At 42.8% G+C, this 16005-nt stretch overlaps 1 protein-coding gene across 2 annotated transcripts in view; it reads left to right on the plus strand.

The window, feature by feature from the left end:
* Nucleotides 1-16005, plus strand: part of LOC138481015 (sodium- and chloride-dependent neutral and basic amino acid transporter B(0+)-like) — a 995695-nt gene that overhangs the window by 611002 nt on the left and 368688 nt on the right. For both annotated transcript variants that reach the window (XM_069612862.1, XM_069612863.1), the window contains 2 exons: nt 1464-1692; nt 7267-7392. In XM_069612862.1, coding sequence (XP_069468963.1) covers nt 1464-1692; nt 7267-7392 — 355 coding nt within the window. The remainder of the gene's footprint in view (nt 1-1463; nt 1693-7266; nt 7393-16005) is intronic.

The following is a 16005-nucleotide window of genomic DNA, read 5'->3' on the forward strand; positions in this document are numbered from 1 at the left end:
CTCATGTGTCTCCCCCACCCTGTATAACACATTCACCAAACCTTTGTTCGATGATATGGACCTTCTGGGTATCATCTACACCGACTATGCAGATGATACACAGATTCTCCTCCCTCTTTCTGGGGATTATGGCAAGGATTAGGCACAGGTGAATAAGATATATCTCATCATCCAGGCATGGATGGCCACACACGGACTATGCCTGAATGATGAGAAGACAGAGCTGATAATCCCTGGTACCCATGCCAACATTAAGAAAGTAGACCATGAATACTCTGCACTTACCATAGATGGAAATGTCATTAAAGTAACCAAGGAAGTAAAAACCCTTGGCTTTTACCTTGATTCGACTATGTCCTTTGACCATCAAGTGAAATCACTGGCTTCCACTACTGCTTACACTTGTAAGCTTATCAGGGCAGGTAAACCATTCCTTTCAGATAACAGCTGCACAATCTTGGCCAGAGTATTAGTACTATTGAGCTTAGATTATTGTAATGCTCTATACAGTGGCGCCAATAAAGCTATCATCCAGAGGTTACAAACTCTTCAAAATAATGCGTTAAGATTTGCAATAGGCATTAATAAAAGAGAACATATCTCCGCTACTAGAAGGCAATATAAATGGCTCTCCACCCACAATAACATCTTGCTAAAAACTGTCTCCTTGACCCATAAAGCTTTAAACAATGCTGCCCCAACCTACCTCCAGACAGATTAAATAGAAGAATGACCCTTAGGCCGACAAGAGCTGGTAATGCCAATTGCCTCGTGGTGCCGAGATTTAGACTTACCGGCGGTAATAGCTTCCCTGTGAAGGCTGCTAAACTTTGGAATTCCCTGCCACACGAGCTCGGAGTAGGCCAACCATACGTACACTTTAGAAAAAACTATATCAACCTGCTCAACTCCACTGACCACTAGTTTGCTCTACTTCCATTTACACAGCCCTAGCTCTCCTTGTAAATATACTGTTTTCAAGGACCTGAATTGTATATAATATGTACACTTGTCTTATTTCACTTTATATTCATACCTGTAATTATATTGTATACCAGGTTTTTATTGTAATAACATGACCTACTTGTAACCTTGTAAACTGTGCATCTCCCTACTGCTGTGCCCTGTTACCCTAGTGTTTGGTGCACATTAGAAATAAATAAACAAAGAAACAAACAAGCAGAGAGTAACTTTCTATATCTGCCCCGGAATTTGGCCCATGGGGCTGATTCGTATGAGTTCAAGGAAAAATTATAGCTTCTATTTTCTTTTCTTTATTGACTGCAATTTGTTTGCAGGTAAAATGTGCACCTAGAATGGGTGTGTTTCTAGGCACTTCACCGGACACTCTTCTTTTTTCCAGCGTTTTAATACATGTCATCGTTGTCACTTGAGAAACAAACAAGTCTGTGTAATTAGTGTAACTTTAGAGCTGATTTGATGTAAAACATTTTCTTTTTTAGGTTTGGAAAGATGCGGCTACTCAGATTTTCTACTCCTACTGCATTGCATGGGGAGGTCTGGCGACTTATTCCTCATACAACAAGTTCCACAACAATTGCTTTTTAGATTCCGTTTTTGTTTGCATCATAAATGGCTTAACCAGTTTACTTGCCGGATTTACTATATTTTCCATTTTGGGACACATGGCCCATGTCTTGGACACACCCGTTTCAAAGGTGGCGGATGCAGGTGAGTTACAAAATCTGCAGAATTGATTTTGGCATTCAGGTTGTCCTTACAAACAAGCAAACCAAAAACATGTTTTCTTGTGGAACCATGCATTTCATTAGCATTGTATCAAAGGTATGTATCGCATATGCTTAAGTGTGAGCCATGAACCACTACCGCTTCCGTGCATATTAATATACATTTTGCATACATTAATCTGTGGGGTCACTGTTTAACAGATCAATATAGTCTTGCTTCAAGGAGACTTACATACATGGGGCACCTTGTGTCTAGTGTGAATTTATTTCTGACAATCGGAAGATTACAGCGCATACATCAAAGCTGCAAAATGATTTTTGATTCAGTGACTCAATTCCTCAAAATGCATCAGGGCCAAATCGGGTACAAAACCCTGCGGCAGTTCAATGATATACTACATTCTGGCACCAATGAAATAGGCCAGTGTAATTTTAAAGCCCAAGGGAGTCTCAAAAATGTCGAGCAAAGCAAAGGACAGTGACAGAGTACCAGCATTCCCTTTCACCATATTAGACTCATGTGTTTTCCTGCATCTTTAAAAATATCATCTGCCTCACACATACACACACAAGCATTGTCCACAGAGCTCCCAGTTGATTTATATTTTTGGAGTCCGTTTGTCAGAAGTTTTGAAATTAGGTACCTAAGACGGTTTTGTGCTGGTGATCATTGATATCTCACACACCCTCTCCTGAGGAAGCCAACACCAAACCTCAAATTCCAAACTGAATATAGACTGACTAGCGTGAAAGCCTGTTTACATGGGCCAAAGTTTGATTCCTAAGGCAACACCTCTCTCTAGAGTTAACAACAGGCACAGCGGGCAGTCTCTACTGTGCATGACTTCATTGGACAAACATACATCTGGCCTTGTATTATATTGTATGATAGCCAAGCTCCTCAAGGTGTCCTAAAACAGATAAATCAAACAGCAGTTCTTGATTCCATGTTAACACACACCTATCAGGATTCTGCCTAAGTCAAGTTCTCCAGATAACTCTACTGTCCAATCCTGGAATCCTTTCTGGCCATTATGAAGGAAGTCAAAACAGAAATGTTAGTCATTCCAATCTTGACATCTGAAGCAACACCATGAACTAGCTCAATTTGCAACGACTGTCACGAAATGGAGGACGTTTAACTGAGGCACGTAGGTCATTCCATCTTAAAGTCCCAATCTTTTCCATCAGTCTTCTTTGCAAGGGTCCAACAAATACAACGTTCATCGCAAGAGCGGACACTTGCGGACTGCCTTCCTATTCAAATCCAGGCACTATAACCAGATATAACCAGGCATTACGGGTGAGGTAATTCCCCCTCCAAAGGTTATATTTCTATTATTGCCACCGCACTTTGTACCTGGGTACTAATAGTGTATTTTTCTCGAGTTGAGAAACGGCATGTTAACCGTTTCTCAAATCGAGAAAAAAATTACAACAAAAGTTGTCTGCTATGGATAGGGCAGAAGGGAACTACAGGTAGTCCCTTCTCCCTTTCCATGGCAGCCATTTGGGTGTCAGGGATGGGAAGATAACACTTCCTCCGGCGAGGAATCAGGAAACACTAGGTACGTGGGGAGGGGCCGGTGGGAGTCTAAATATGTGGAAAAGGGGGTGGGGTAAGGGTATGAATGTGCAGCAGCGCAGGAGGGCACACTTTCCTGATTTTTAGCAACGGAATATGGCAGCCTCCCGATCCGAGGAGACTCGGCACAGGGTTTTACCAGGTGGTAAAGACACAGTTATGAGCCGCATCATTGACTAGGAGGCCGAGGCAGCCACCCCCTCCTTGACGGGTACTAATTAACTGTATGTCTGGATAAATTGGGGCCTACACAGTCCAGTGGTTTGTGGGAATGACTGAAAGAGATAAGCATGTAGATTTAGCAGAGTTCATCAAATCTGAAATTGAAAAAGAGTTTGTAGTTTTTGAAGCTAAAGTCATTATTAAAAATGTATTTTCCCCTCATTGAGTCTATTCTTAGCCCAACTAGAATGCTGGTAACTGCGGTTTGCAATCAGACTGTCTGGTCGACCGTGTCTTGACAAATACAATCAGCAGTGCAACAGGAATATATTTGGTTTCTTGCGCAAACTAAATATAATTATTCCTCAAATGCATGTTAATTGAGAGGTAAATGTCAGGGTGGAATAAGGACACGGCACCTGCAAACCTTCATGCAAACTGTAGGTGACTGAAAATGCTTTGACATGACATATCCTGGACAATAGCTTGAGGGAAGGAGCTCAAGCACATTTGCTAACATTACCTTGTCAAAGTGGGGGATGTGCCACATTTGGGATACATTTTCTGGCAGTCATTAACTGACTGGGCCTCATCACGAGTAGGGCGGAGCAGTAAAATGCAGCGGTAACGCTATTACTGCCACATTTACTGCTCCATCCAATCTCAAATTGGGCAGAAAGTGGGAGTTTTACCTCCAGCTTTTTGCTGGAGGTAAAAATGTCTCTTTTCTGCCTGTTTTCGGTGCTTATAGCATGGTGTTAATTGCGCCAGTGCTGATAGCACCAAGTAACCCCCATTGGGTCCAATGGACTCAATGAGAATGGGGATTTACCGGCCTTCCTCCTCAGTTGCGGTATAGCTAATAGCGTTGGGATACCGCCCAACCCCTGATGTGGCCCTGAATCCGTTAGACACACATTTTGGTAATTCCACAGAATTACATGTTGGGAGGCTTGGGATTTCGTAAAAATGAAGGTAATTCAAATGAAGTGACAGGACAATCCACACACCAAGTGTATCATTGGCTTGCTTTGGTGACAACTATATAATTCAAAGGTCGTTGATTGGCATAGAAGCAGATGCAGATGTGGCAACCCCCACACCTGAGCAGGAGACTGAAAATGGTGCACATCTTTCAGCCAGCTACTAATCATTTGTTATGGAGTTTCCCTTGAGTAAAGAGTGACATCCGACTTCATCCCTCTCCTTAGTTAAAACCCTCTCTGAAAAGATCTCCCTTTTAAGCTTTGAATGGAGCCCTCTCACATGCTGTTTCTATTATCTGTATACTAATCAGAGCCCCAGTTTATAGCAAGTTTGCAATCGCAATACAAAGTGTGATATATACTCAACAGCAGCTTTTTCATTTCCTTGAAAAGCAAGGCTGAAAGAGGCAGCTCCGAGTTTTCTGAAAATGGATGGCACCATTTACCAACAGCCGCATGGGAGAGTGCATATTCTGGCAGAGAGAACCCCAATGATGTGTTTGTGTATACATTTTGTTTGGGTGGTGAAAGTCTAGGTGGGTAGGTAGGTTGGCATGCATGGGCTGTGCTGTGGTGCTGAGTACAACTCAAGACAGAAGGCATGTGTGGAGGTGGACTGCAGTTATCGGTGTGCATACCTACGGACATGTTGCGTCTCAAAGGAGGAGAAAGTCAGATGCTTTGGAGCAGTGGCGGCTGGTGATTTTGAATGGAGGTGGGGCGTAAATCTCTCTCGACTAATTTGGAAGCGAGCAAGGGCAACGTGTGAGCCCAACACACATCAAAGAGGGTGCGAGGGGGCTATCCCCCCCACGATAACTTTGGAAGAAATGGCTTTCAAAACATGCAATTTACTGTCCAAACCCACACAAATCTGACTTAAAAAGTATTAGGTGTTAGGTACTAATGGTGGTACATTATTCTTACGTGTGCAAGTGTCATGGTGTATTTCACCACGTGTTGAGAATAGCTGGTACTATGCTGCAAGCTTATTTGACCACCTGGAACAGAAAGAAACGTCCCGTTCTGTTACTGGTAGTGACTCCAGCTTGTCTGACCCATTGGCCAGGCCTCCAACGAGAGCGGAACTAGGCAATGAAAGACCACACAGTCCATGAGCTCTTTTGCCAACACCACCTCTCCATTAATGCTCAATGAGAACTGGTGCACCTCCACGCTTAGAGGCCCTTCAGCCTCAGCAATCGCTGCCAGTCCATGGGCCGTGAGTGTTACATTACCCAGTTAGCCAAAGAAGAAGCATGCCCCCAGTACATCTACCAGGGCAAGCCCCCTTTCCATAAATCTTTAACAAGACTTTAGGAGAAGGCATCCACTGCTTCTGAAAACAGATTAGAACCGCGTTGGATCACCTAAGGCAATCAAATAAATAAGCTTCAGTCATTAAAAACTATCAACATTGTACAAAAAAACATACTAGCACGTTAAATCGCACAATCACTAATAATTAATTTCAGCTTAACTACCGGCTAACATATTTTAATGTATATACATGAATCTCTTCACTGTTGCCAGGAAGAGAACAGAAGCCCGGCTGCAGCACGGCGGTCCCATGCATGTTTTTTTCACAGCTTAGGCTGGGAAGTTATGGGCGGTTCATCTATCCCCTGAAACCAGGGATAATGAGCCATTGACCAAGGGCAAGTGAAGTGCGGGAACACATTCCACTGCCAAGGGATGCTCGCGCAAAGCTTTTAATCCATTCATCCAATAAAACAAAATCTCACCACGCACCATGCAAAGAGGCCCGGTTTACACACGGCAACGTTCTCTGACTTTTACATGCCTGAGAGGCCACTTGAGGGAACGCTGTGGTAACCGATGCACTGCAATGAACGTGGCGCACCCCCTATCCAACTCTTTCCTCCCCTTCCTCCTTTGGGTGGTACACCCTACCTGCAGCCTCCAGCACAAGCCATTTCCGCAGCCTCCCTTGAAAACGGTCCCCCAACATGAAGGTAGAAGATCAGATCATCGCAACACATGCGCCCGTGACCCCGCCCACACTCATGAATGTCATTGGTTGGCAAACAGCCAATGACATTCAGTAAATTTAGTTGCTAAAATATCAGATCCAACCATTGACACTGCGCTGTTTGCGCACAGATATATACTGGAAGGGCCACCTCTCTAGCGCCCCGGCAGCTGCCTAAATAGCTATGGGTTACGTAAAATGCGTGGAGTTACGAGCTCCATGCATTTTACACTACAAAAAACAGTGTCAAATGGGACGTGCCCCTCTGTGAGACCTGAGACACCATGCAAATTCGTTCTTATTTTTTTACATAGATTTCATTTGCCTCCACGTCGCGGCAGGGCTGCTTGGAATAAAAACGAATGATGCAGAGGAGTGAAGACTGTTCTCTACACACTCCCTGGGTGTGTAGAGAACCCGCCCCCTTGTGGGCCAAGCCTTCACTTTGCAAATTAAAATCCCAGCAAGCACGACTCAGCCACACATATCTCCAATGTCAGTTCATTGAGGACTATTTAATGGTGTAATACAACGACTATTAGAGCTATCAGAATTGAAAGGAATCCCAGGAGAATAACCATTTGAAACTTGCTATTATTTTGGTAATTGCTTATTATACATATGCGTGTGTATTGTCTAAGGAGCTAATACACACTCTTTATATTTTGCAAACAGCATTAATGCCAACATTTACTGGATGGATTTAGAATTAAGAAGCAAAATATTTTTTGGGGAAAAGTGCACAATAATTGTTTAATTGTGGAAACATAAATTGTTCGAGATATTCACTTTTTATATAGCAATTAAAGATATCTTGTAATGTTTTTCCAGGGTTTGGTTTGGCATTTGTTGCGTACCCAGAAGCCTTGACGAAGCTGCCTATTTCGCCTCTCTGGTCCATTCTCTTTTTCTTCATGCTGCTGACCTTGGGTTTCGACTCCCAGTTTTCTAATGTTGGTAAGTAACGTTGTGTACTGACATAATACTGTGGCAAACATGAATGATGGAATATTTGACTATTTAAAAAATGATTAAAATACCGTAAGCAGCAAACTATTGTCAATGTCCTTGTCTAACTTTGTTTCATTTGAAATGTTGATGCTATTTTTCTTCCACAGCCAGAAAAATGGACACATATTGACAAATGAGACAGATTTGACTTTTTAGAGGGAGATGCATCTATGTGTTCACTATGAAGCAGCGTGTGTGTGTACATACTTGTAACACTGTCTGTGTGTGTGCAGAGGGTGCTGGCACATATTGGTACTGTTCACTAAGAAGAGAGGCCAGTGATTCAACGGGGGGCTTTTACACGTGTAAAGGTACTCCGCTAGTCTATCTCCAGACGACTACTCATTCTTTATTTGGAGAGTTCCCGCACTTTTCAGAAGTGATTTTGTATTCATAAGGGGGCCATAACAGCATCTATTATCAGGTCTTCTTGTAGAGATATCTATTTAATGTTTATCGTATTTTATAGTGTCATTTTGTTACATAGGAATGCCAGTAATGTAATACCCTCGCAACAAAAATCCCACCCCACAATCTGCGACAAGAATAAAACATTTTTAGTCACAATATTTTTGTTTCATTAAAAATAATACATGAATTCAAAAAGCTGAGGAACGCCCCAAACCACCACAGATAAATTCCGACTACAACTAAATAAATTGCATTTCAGTTTGCATTACTTTGCCTGTTTTATCGAAACATAGAAAATCAAGCTTGCTTTGCTTATTCGCAGAGACATATATTTATTACTCGGACCAAGCACAGGAGTGGGTGAAACGCCTAGGTGCGTTATTTTTATCGAATTTAAAGACAAATAAAGATATATTGTGGATATGAACTTGGATTCAGCGCTTTATTGTACAGAGTGTATGCCTCCGGTTTTTCCCAGCAGGGAGAGCCCTGCTGTATTCTTACATGCTGACAACATGGACTGCCCGCGAAACATGGCGAGCACCTGTGTCTCGCACAGAGACACCTGAATCAGCATGTGGCAGAGTGCGTCTGAGAAAGCCGGAAGAGTTTTTTAAGATATATATCTTCTGTATATATATAAAAGTGAACATTTGTTTGTTTGTAGTGTGGTTTGTGGCAAAGCGTTGTTGCTTATAAAATTTCACACCGTTTCACAAATTTGCAACACATTTTGCATAGTTGTTAGGGAGAATTCTCCAGAATGGCTAATTTCCCTTACCTACTGAGTCCCTCAGCAGCTTTGCTGGATTTCTACGATTTATTTTTTCACCTGGTACAAGTGTGAGCATTTTCTCCCATTCTTACATGTGTTTTTTCTTTGTGTTATACATTTTGCGCTCATGGACTATGGAGTCTCACCTAGTCCATAGGCATCATCTTTTTACTGTGTGTCATACAACACCTTTAGTACAGTGACACAGGGTTGTCTTTTTAGACTTCTCACTATTAAACTCCATTTTCTGGGACTGACTACTGTCTCCCAGAAAATGTGAAGTTGCCATTGACTTCACTAGCCTTTTTAAATTTACAGAACCAGTACAAACTATCTTCCAAAGAGTACTAGAAGGGTTAATAGTTATCCCTTTTTGTCTGTTTCTTATGGAAAAATTATTTTGTTCCCTTTTCTCTAAGATTTGGCTGGGGGCAGTGGTATCTACCATTTTTATTTTACCGCAAGCTATGAAAATAGCCTCTGTACTGTTAGACGCTATGGTGGTAGCCTCGAACTTTAATCCGCTGGACCCCTTTTAATTTTATTTGGTTCCGGCTGGGTTTATTTTTGAAAAGTTCTTTCTCGTGTTTTACTCTGCGCGGCAAACCAGGTTTGGTTCCTTTGTTCGCTGTCCTTTGGCAGGCTTCTGCACAGAAGCCCTCCTTAGGCGCCTGAGAGTCTGGGTAGACAGGATATGAGGGAGGGGTTTTAGGCCTCATGCACAGGGTCTCCTTGGTGACCCAAGTCACACTCTTGTTCGATTGGCTAGGTGACTGTCCTGCCAGGACAGCCACCCTTCTGTGTGATTGACATCTAGGTTGTGTGAATGGGGGAAAACTCCATAAAAAGCGGGTCTCTGGGACTTGGAAGGCAGAGTCACGACTGGATCGAGAGAACCCATGAGAAGCTGAAGGAAAAGGACTACTGCAACTACTGAACTTCCGGTGAAGCCCTGCTGCGGGTCCGGATCTCCTACACTTTGATGACAGAGAAGATCTACAAGGAATCTTCTTCCTCTGAGCTGGTGGGACCAACCAGTTTGCCAAACTCCAAGCAAGGCCTCCCTCCCCTGGTCGAATTTGCTGTGCATAGCTGTGGTGAACCGGATAGCCAGGAGGACTGGACCCTGCTTGGGATTTAAGGAGCCCACATTTTATTTGGCGCTTTGCTCTGCTGCTGGTTCTTCCCTGGGCAGTGCAGGACCCTCCAGTTTTCCTCCTTCTTGTCAGTCTGACAGTCGGTTCAGGAACCGTGAGCCTGCAGGACCTGCCAGGAACTTCTGCCTCAGCTACAGCATTCTTCTTCTACTAAGGTACTGTTCAAATCCGGTCGCTTGTTCTGTCTGACCGCAGTGAAAGTGTTTGAAATCTTTTGCTACCCCGAGGGATTGTCCTTCTCTACTCTTTTAAATACCTTTTCTTCCGGCCAACTTCGTTCCGAACTCTTGGCAAAGACTTAACCGTGAACTACGCTGAACTGTGTGATCCTCTGCAAAGACTCTGAACCATTAACATTGGCCCAGGCCTATTGATTTGAATCCTAGTTGTAGTAAGCCTTTTCTAGATTGCCCTGCCTATTTACTTGTTGGTGCTGCTTGATTTTGAATAACCTTGTCTTTCCCTCCCTTTTTTAAATTGCTGAAGTGCCATTTTGCTCACACTTGATTTTGAGCTTAACTTGTCCAGAATTCATTGGGTGGTGTGTAGTGTATTAAGATTGTGATTTTCTGCTGCTTTACATTAGTGACCTGTTTTACAAATGATTGTGTAAATAAATGTATACTTTTTTACTCAGAAACCTTGAGTCAATGTTTCTTTGAACCATAGCAATTGCTGTCCTTTGTGTAACTTCTGATGCTGCTCACTTTACTCTTGAGATAAGTCTGGCTGCTTAGCCATCGCTACCACTTTACTGTGTAGTACATGCTTGTACCAAAGGTGAATTTTTACTGTCACTTGTAGTCTTAATTGTGTGTGGTATTCCCAAAGGGTACTGCATATGATTCTGCCTAACAATAGTTAGTTACCTGTTAGGACCCTCTGGACATTACTGGCTACATGACATTTGGACACCCCACCCCGTTGCCTGGATTTCAGCACAAGTCAAAATTAGTTTCTGGTGTTTTGGATTGGCAAAGTCTTATTCCTTATACAATTCCACAACATTTCACCAATCTGCACTACATTTTGCATATTTACCTGTTAGGACCCTCCGCACATTATAAGCTACATGACATTTGGACACCCCACACTTTCCTGGATTTCAGCACCTTCACACATGAGACGGTTGCCTGAAATCGGCAAAACATCAATGTGGTTGTGGATGGACTGGCCCCGACACGAGGAGCACAACTCGTGGTCCAGGCCTTAGGATGCATGGTTTGCAAGATATCTGCACCATAATGCACTACAATTAACTGGACCTTGCCAGGGTGAGGCGTCTGGTGGGGAGAAAGAACAGAAGGTCCCAGTATGCAGCAGCATACCAACTCTCTTCTCCCCCCAATGTCTGCTCTGGGCTATGTCCGCCAGCCACACACGCCCATTTTCAGTGCTGTACTCTTACATGCTGACAACATGGACTTCCCGCGAATCAAGGCGAGCACCTGTGTCTCGCACAGAGACACCTGAATCAGCTTGAGGCAGAGTGCGTCTGAGAAAGCCGGTAGAGTTTTTTTAAGATATATATCTTCTGTATATATATAAAACTGAACATTTGTTTGTAGTGGGGTTTGTGGTGAAGCATTGTTCCTTATACAATTCCACACAGTTTCACAAATTTGCAACACATTTTGCATAGTTGTTAGGGAGAATTCTCCAGAATGGCTAATTTCCCTTACCTGCTGAGTCCCTCAGCAGCTTTGCTGGATTTCTAGGATTTATTTTTCCACCTGGTACAAGTGTGAGCCTTTTCTCCCACTCTTACATGCGTTTTTTCTGTGTGCTGTACATTTTGTGCTCATGCACTATGGAGTCTCACCTACTCCATAGGCATCATCTTTTTACTGTGTGTCACACAGCACCTTTAGTGCAGTGACACAGGGTTGTCTTTTTAGACTTTTCACTATTAAACTCCATTTTCTGGGACTGACTACTGTCTCTCAGAACATGTAAAGTTGCCATTGACTTTACTAGCCTTTTTAAATTTACAGACCCAGTAAAAACTATCTTCCATAGAGTACTAGAAGGGTTAATACTATCCCTTTTTGTCTGTTTCTCATGGAACATTATTTTGTTCCCCTTTCTCTAAGATTAGGCTGATGGCAGTGGTATCTACAATTTTTTATTTTACCGCGAGCTATGAAAATAGCCTTGCTATTGTTAGACGCTATGGTGGTAGCCTCGAACTTTAATCTACTGATCTCCTTTTAATTTTATTTGGTTCCGTCTGAGTTTATTTTTGTAAAGGTCTTTCTCGTATTTTACTCTGCGCGCCAAACCGGGTTTGGTTCCTTTGTTCGCCGTCCTTTGGCGGGTCTTCTGCACAGAAGCCCTCCATAGGTGCCTGAGAGTCTAGCTAGACAGGATGTGAGGGGTTTTAGGCCCCCTGCACAGGGTCTCCTTGGAAACCCAAGTCACACTCTTGTTTGATTGGCTAGGTGACTGTCCTGCCAGGACAGCCACCCTGCTGTGTGATTGACAGCCAGGCTGTGTGAATGGGGGAAAACTGCATATAAAGCAGGTCTCTGGGACTTGGAAGGCAGAGTCACCAATTGATCGAGAGAACTGAAGAGAAGCTGAAGGAAAAGGACTTTTGCAACTAATAAACTGCCCAGTGAAGCCCCGCTGCGGGTCCGAATCTCCTACACTTCGATGACAGAGAAGATCTGCAAGGAATCTTCTTCCCCTGAGCTGGTGGGACAAACCAGTTTGTCCCACCAGCTCACCAAGGAGAGCACCTTTTATTCATCGCTTTGCTTTGCTGCTGGTTTCATTCCCTGGGTAGTGCGGGACCCGCCAGTCTTCCGCCTTCTTGTCAGTCCGACAGTCACTTCAGGAACCGTGAGCCTGCAGGACCTGTCAGGAACTTCTGCCTCAGCTACAGCATTCTTCTTCTACTAATGTACTGTTCAAATCCAGTCGTTTCTTCCGTCCGACCACAGTGAAAGTGTTTGAAATCTTTTGCTAACCTGAGGGATTGTCCTTCTCCACTCTTTTAAATAACTTTTCTTCCGATCAACTTCGTTCTGATCTCATGGCAAAGACTAAACCGTGAACTATCTGAACTGTGTGATCCTCTGCAAAGACTCTGAACCATTAACATTGGCCCAGGACTATTGATTTGAATCCTAGTTGTAGTAAGTCTTTTCTAGATTGCCCTGCCTACTTACATGTTGGTGCTGCTTGATTTTGAATAACCTTGTCTTTCCCTCCCTTTTTAAATTGCTCACACTTCATTTTGAGCTTAACTTGTCCAGAATTCATTGGGTGGTGTGTAGTGTATTAAGATTGTGATTTTCTGCTGCTTTACATTAGTGAACTGTTTTACAAATGATTGTGTAAATAAATGTATACTCTTTTACTCAGAAACTTTGAGTCAGTGTTTGTTTGACCCATAGCAATTGCTGACCTTTGTGTAACTTCTGATACTGCTCACTTTACTCTTGAGATAAGTCTGGCTGCTCAGCCATCGCTACCACTTTAATGCGTAGTACAGGCTTGTACCAAAGGTGAATTTGTACGGTCACTTGTAGTCTTAATTGTGTGTGGTGTCCCCAAAGGGTACTGCATATGATTCTGACTAACAATAGTTACCTGTTAGGACCCTCTGGACATTACTGGCTAAATGACATTTGGACAGCCCACCCCATTGCCTGGATTTTAGCACAAGTCAAAATTAGTTTCTGGTGTTTTGGATTGGCAAAACCTTATTCCTTATACAATTCCACAACATTTCACCAATCTGCACTACATTTTGCATATTTACCTGTTTGCACCCTCCGCACATTACTAGCTACATGACATTTGGACACCCCACTCTTTTCCCTGGATGTCAGCACCTTCACACATTGACGGTAGCCTGAAATCGGCAAAACATCAATGTGGTTGTAGATGGACTGGCCCCGACATGAGGAACACAACTCGAGGTCCAGGTCCTAGGATGCATGGTTTCCAAGATATCTGCACCATAATGCACCACAGTTAACTGGACCTTGCCAGGGGGAGGCCTCTGGTGGGGAGAAAGAACAGAAGGTCCCAGTATGCAGCAGCATACCAACTCTCGCCTCCCCCCAATGTCTGCTCTGGGCTACGTCAGCCAGCCACACACACCCATTCTCAGTGCAGTTTAGTTCAGCAAAACGTGAATCCGAACAGCGACATACAGGATCAGTGTTATCATGTGTGTCTACAGAACCCGTTCAGAGAATGGGTACTTCTGCTAGTTTATATATACATATATACTCACAAACACACATTAGACAGATAGGAAATGTTTAGTAATCAAAAGGAATATTTGTCAGCATCAAATGAAATGCACTTTGAAGCTTTTATAGCACGCTTCTGCCAATAATGTTGGGTTTGCTGCATGCAACTCTGTAAGAGAACTGTGGTGGGATGTTAGTGGGATAGTAGGGTAGGCAGGTGCAAAAAGCTTTTTTGTTCATGAATGTAGGACAGAAGCACCTGTTAACTGTTAGCCGGTATGGGTTCTAATGTTTTCTGGGCACAGGGGTATGCTGGGAGAGTTAGCTGTTGGGGAGATCACAGGGTTCAGAGAGTGTCAATGGGTGCATAGAAGTGGGGATGTTGATAGTGAGTTTATCCACGAGCATTCAGAGGGAGGGAGAGTGGGAAGGAGAAATGGGTCTTTAGACATGGAATAGTCTTCATTTTGGGGTTAGAGTCCTTGCTTGGTTTCGGTAGTTAGGGTCTGATACTGAGTGTATTATTTGAGGAGATGGGCACATGGACAAGGCACCCCTAATTAGTGTTCTTTGGGTGGAAGGATGGTCAGTGAACTCTCCATTTCAAAATGTTTATTGGTTGGTGATGCAAGGGCACAGTCCCAGTATGAAACAAAACAAAAGGCTGTCCGGTGTTTCCAGTTGTGTTAGTGTTCATTTGCTGCTGTTTCTCAGATTCAGTTAATTGAAGGTCCAACTCTTGAGATGTTTTTTGAATGCCAGGTGTTTCACCTCTATGCACAGGGGGATAGACTCCTTCTTTTCATTCCTTGTTGCAGTTGTGAAAAATGGCTTGGACAGCGGTATTGCACCTTAGTGTCCTTTATGGCATATATTGCTGTAATTGTGCTATACAGTAGACTAGGCTCTATGTGTGGAACGAATGTACTATGATTCTAATCTTACTTCATACAATTCTGTTATTTTTCCAGATAGGTACCATGACATATTGCTTTAAGCAAACACAGCTGTGGCCACTTGGAACTCTGTCATATTTATAAGTGACACATTATTAGATGCTGGATAATACTTTCATATTCATCTCAATTGCAGGAGACTACCTGCAGTTCCAAAGGAAATAATAGCATTAAAAAATGCAAGGTGTTCAGCATTGTTTGCACGCCAAAGCAACACAGTGTCCCTATGTATATAAAGGATTTAAATAACATATGCACAATACATCTCCAAAATTACTTGATTTGGTGACATCGTGCTGTCTCCTGATACACATTGTATTTGAATTTGCAATAACACATGGATGGCCAAAGTCTCCCTTCTAACATTCTCCAAAAATGTACATCAGTGTGTTTTGCTCATGGTGTTGATTTCTTCTCACTCTGGCAAATCTGGTTATTTCCTTTGGTGACAGGTGTCATCCATGCAGTCTCACAACACCCATGGTCCTATTACCAGGCTGGAGGAATTTAAGTTACTGTTATCATGAGACAGGGTTAGCAAACATGACTTAGTGCTAGCCATGGATACAGAGGATAGGTTGAACTTTTACACTACATTTTGGATATTTATTTATTTATTTGTAATAATTAAATCCAAGCATTCATCCTTGACCACATCCCTTCTTTCTTATCATTCTAAAATACATTCTGGCTAGTTCAACCTCCTGGTGTTACTGAGAAGTCAGCTCAACTATAAAGTCATATGATTCCGGTGTAAACCTATGAGCTGATCAAGGACAAGAACCTTTCATCTGCTTAATCTGTACCCAGTGTTCTTCTGCCTGTTTCTGTTCAACCACAGATTTCTTGTTTATTATTTCAAATGATCCCTTCCAACACAGTGAACATGTACTCATCTTAGATTAGTTACTTTAAAATATATAAAGGTAGCCTTGGTCAACTCCTTTATATTCCCTTTTTGGCGTCTTGCGGTAAAAGTGTTTCTTTGTACTGAAAATAGACTTGGTTTTGTTGGGCCTAGGCAAATGCATGTTGCAAATGTTTTCAGGGAA

Source organism: Ambystoma mexicanum, chromosome 5p (genome assembly GCF_040938575.1).
Source record: "Ambystoma mexicanum isolate Mex_15411 chromosome 5p, UKY_AmexF1_1, whole genome shotgun sequence".
NCBI lineage: Eukaryota > Metazoa > Chordata > Amphibia > Caudata > Ambystomatidae > Ambystoma > Ambystoma mexicanum.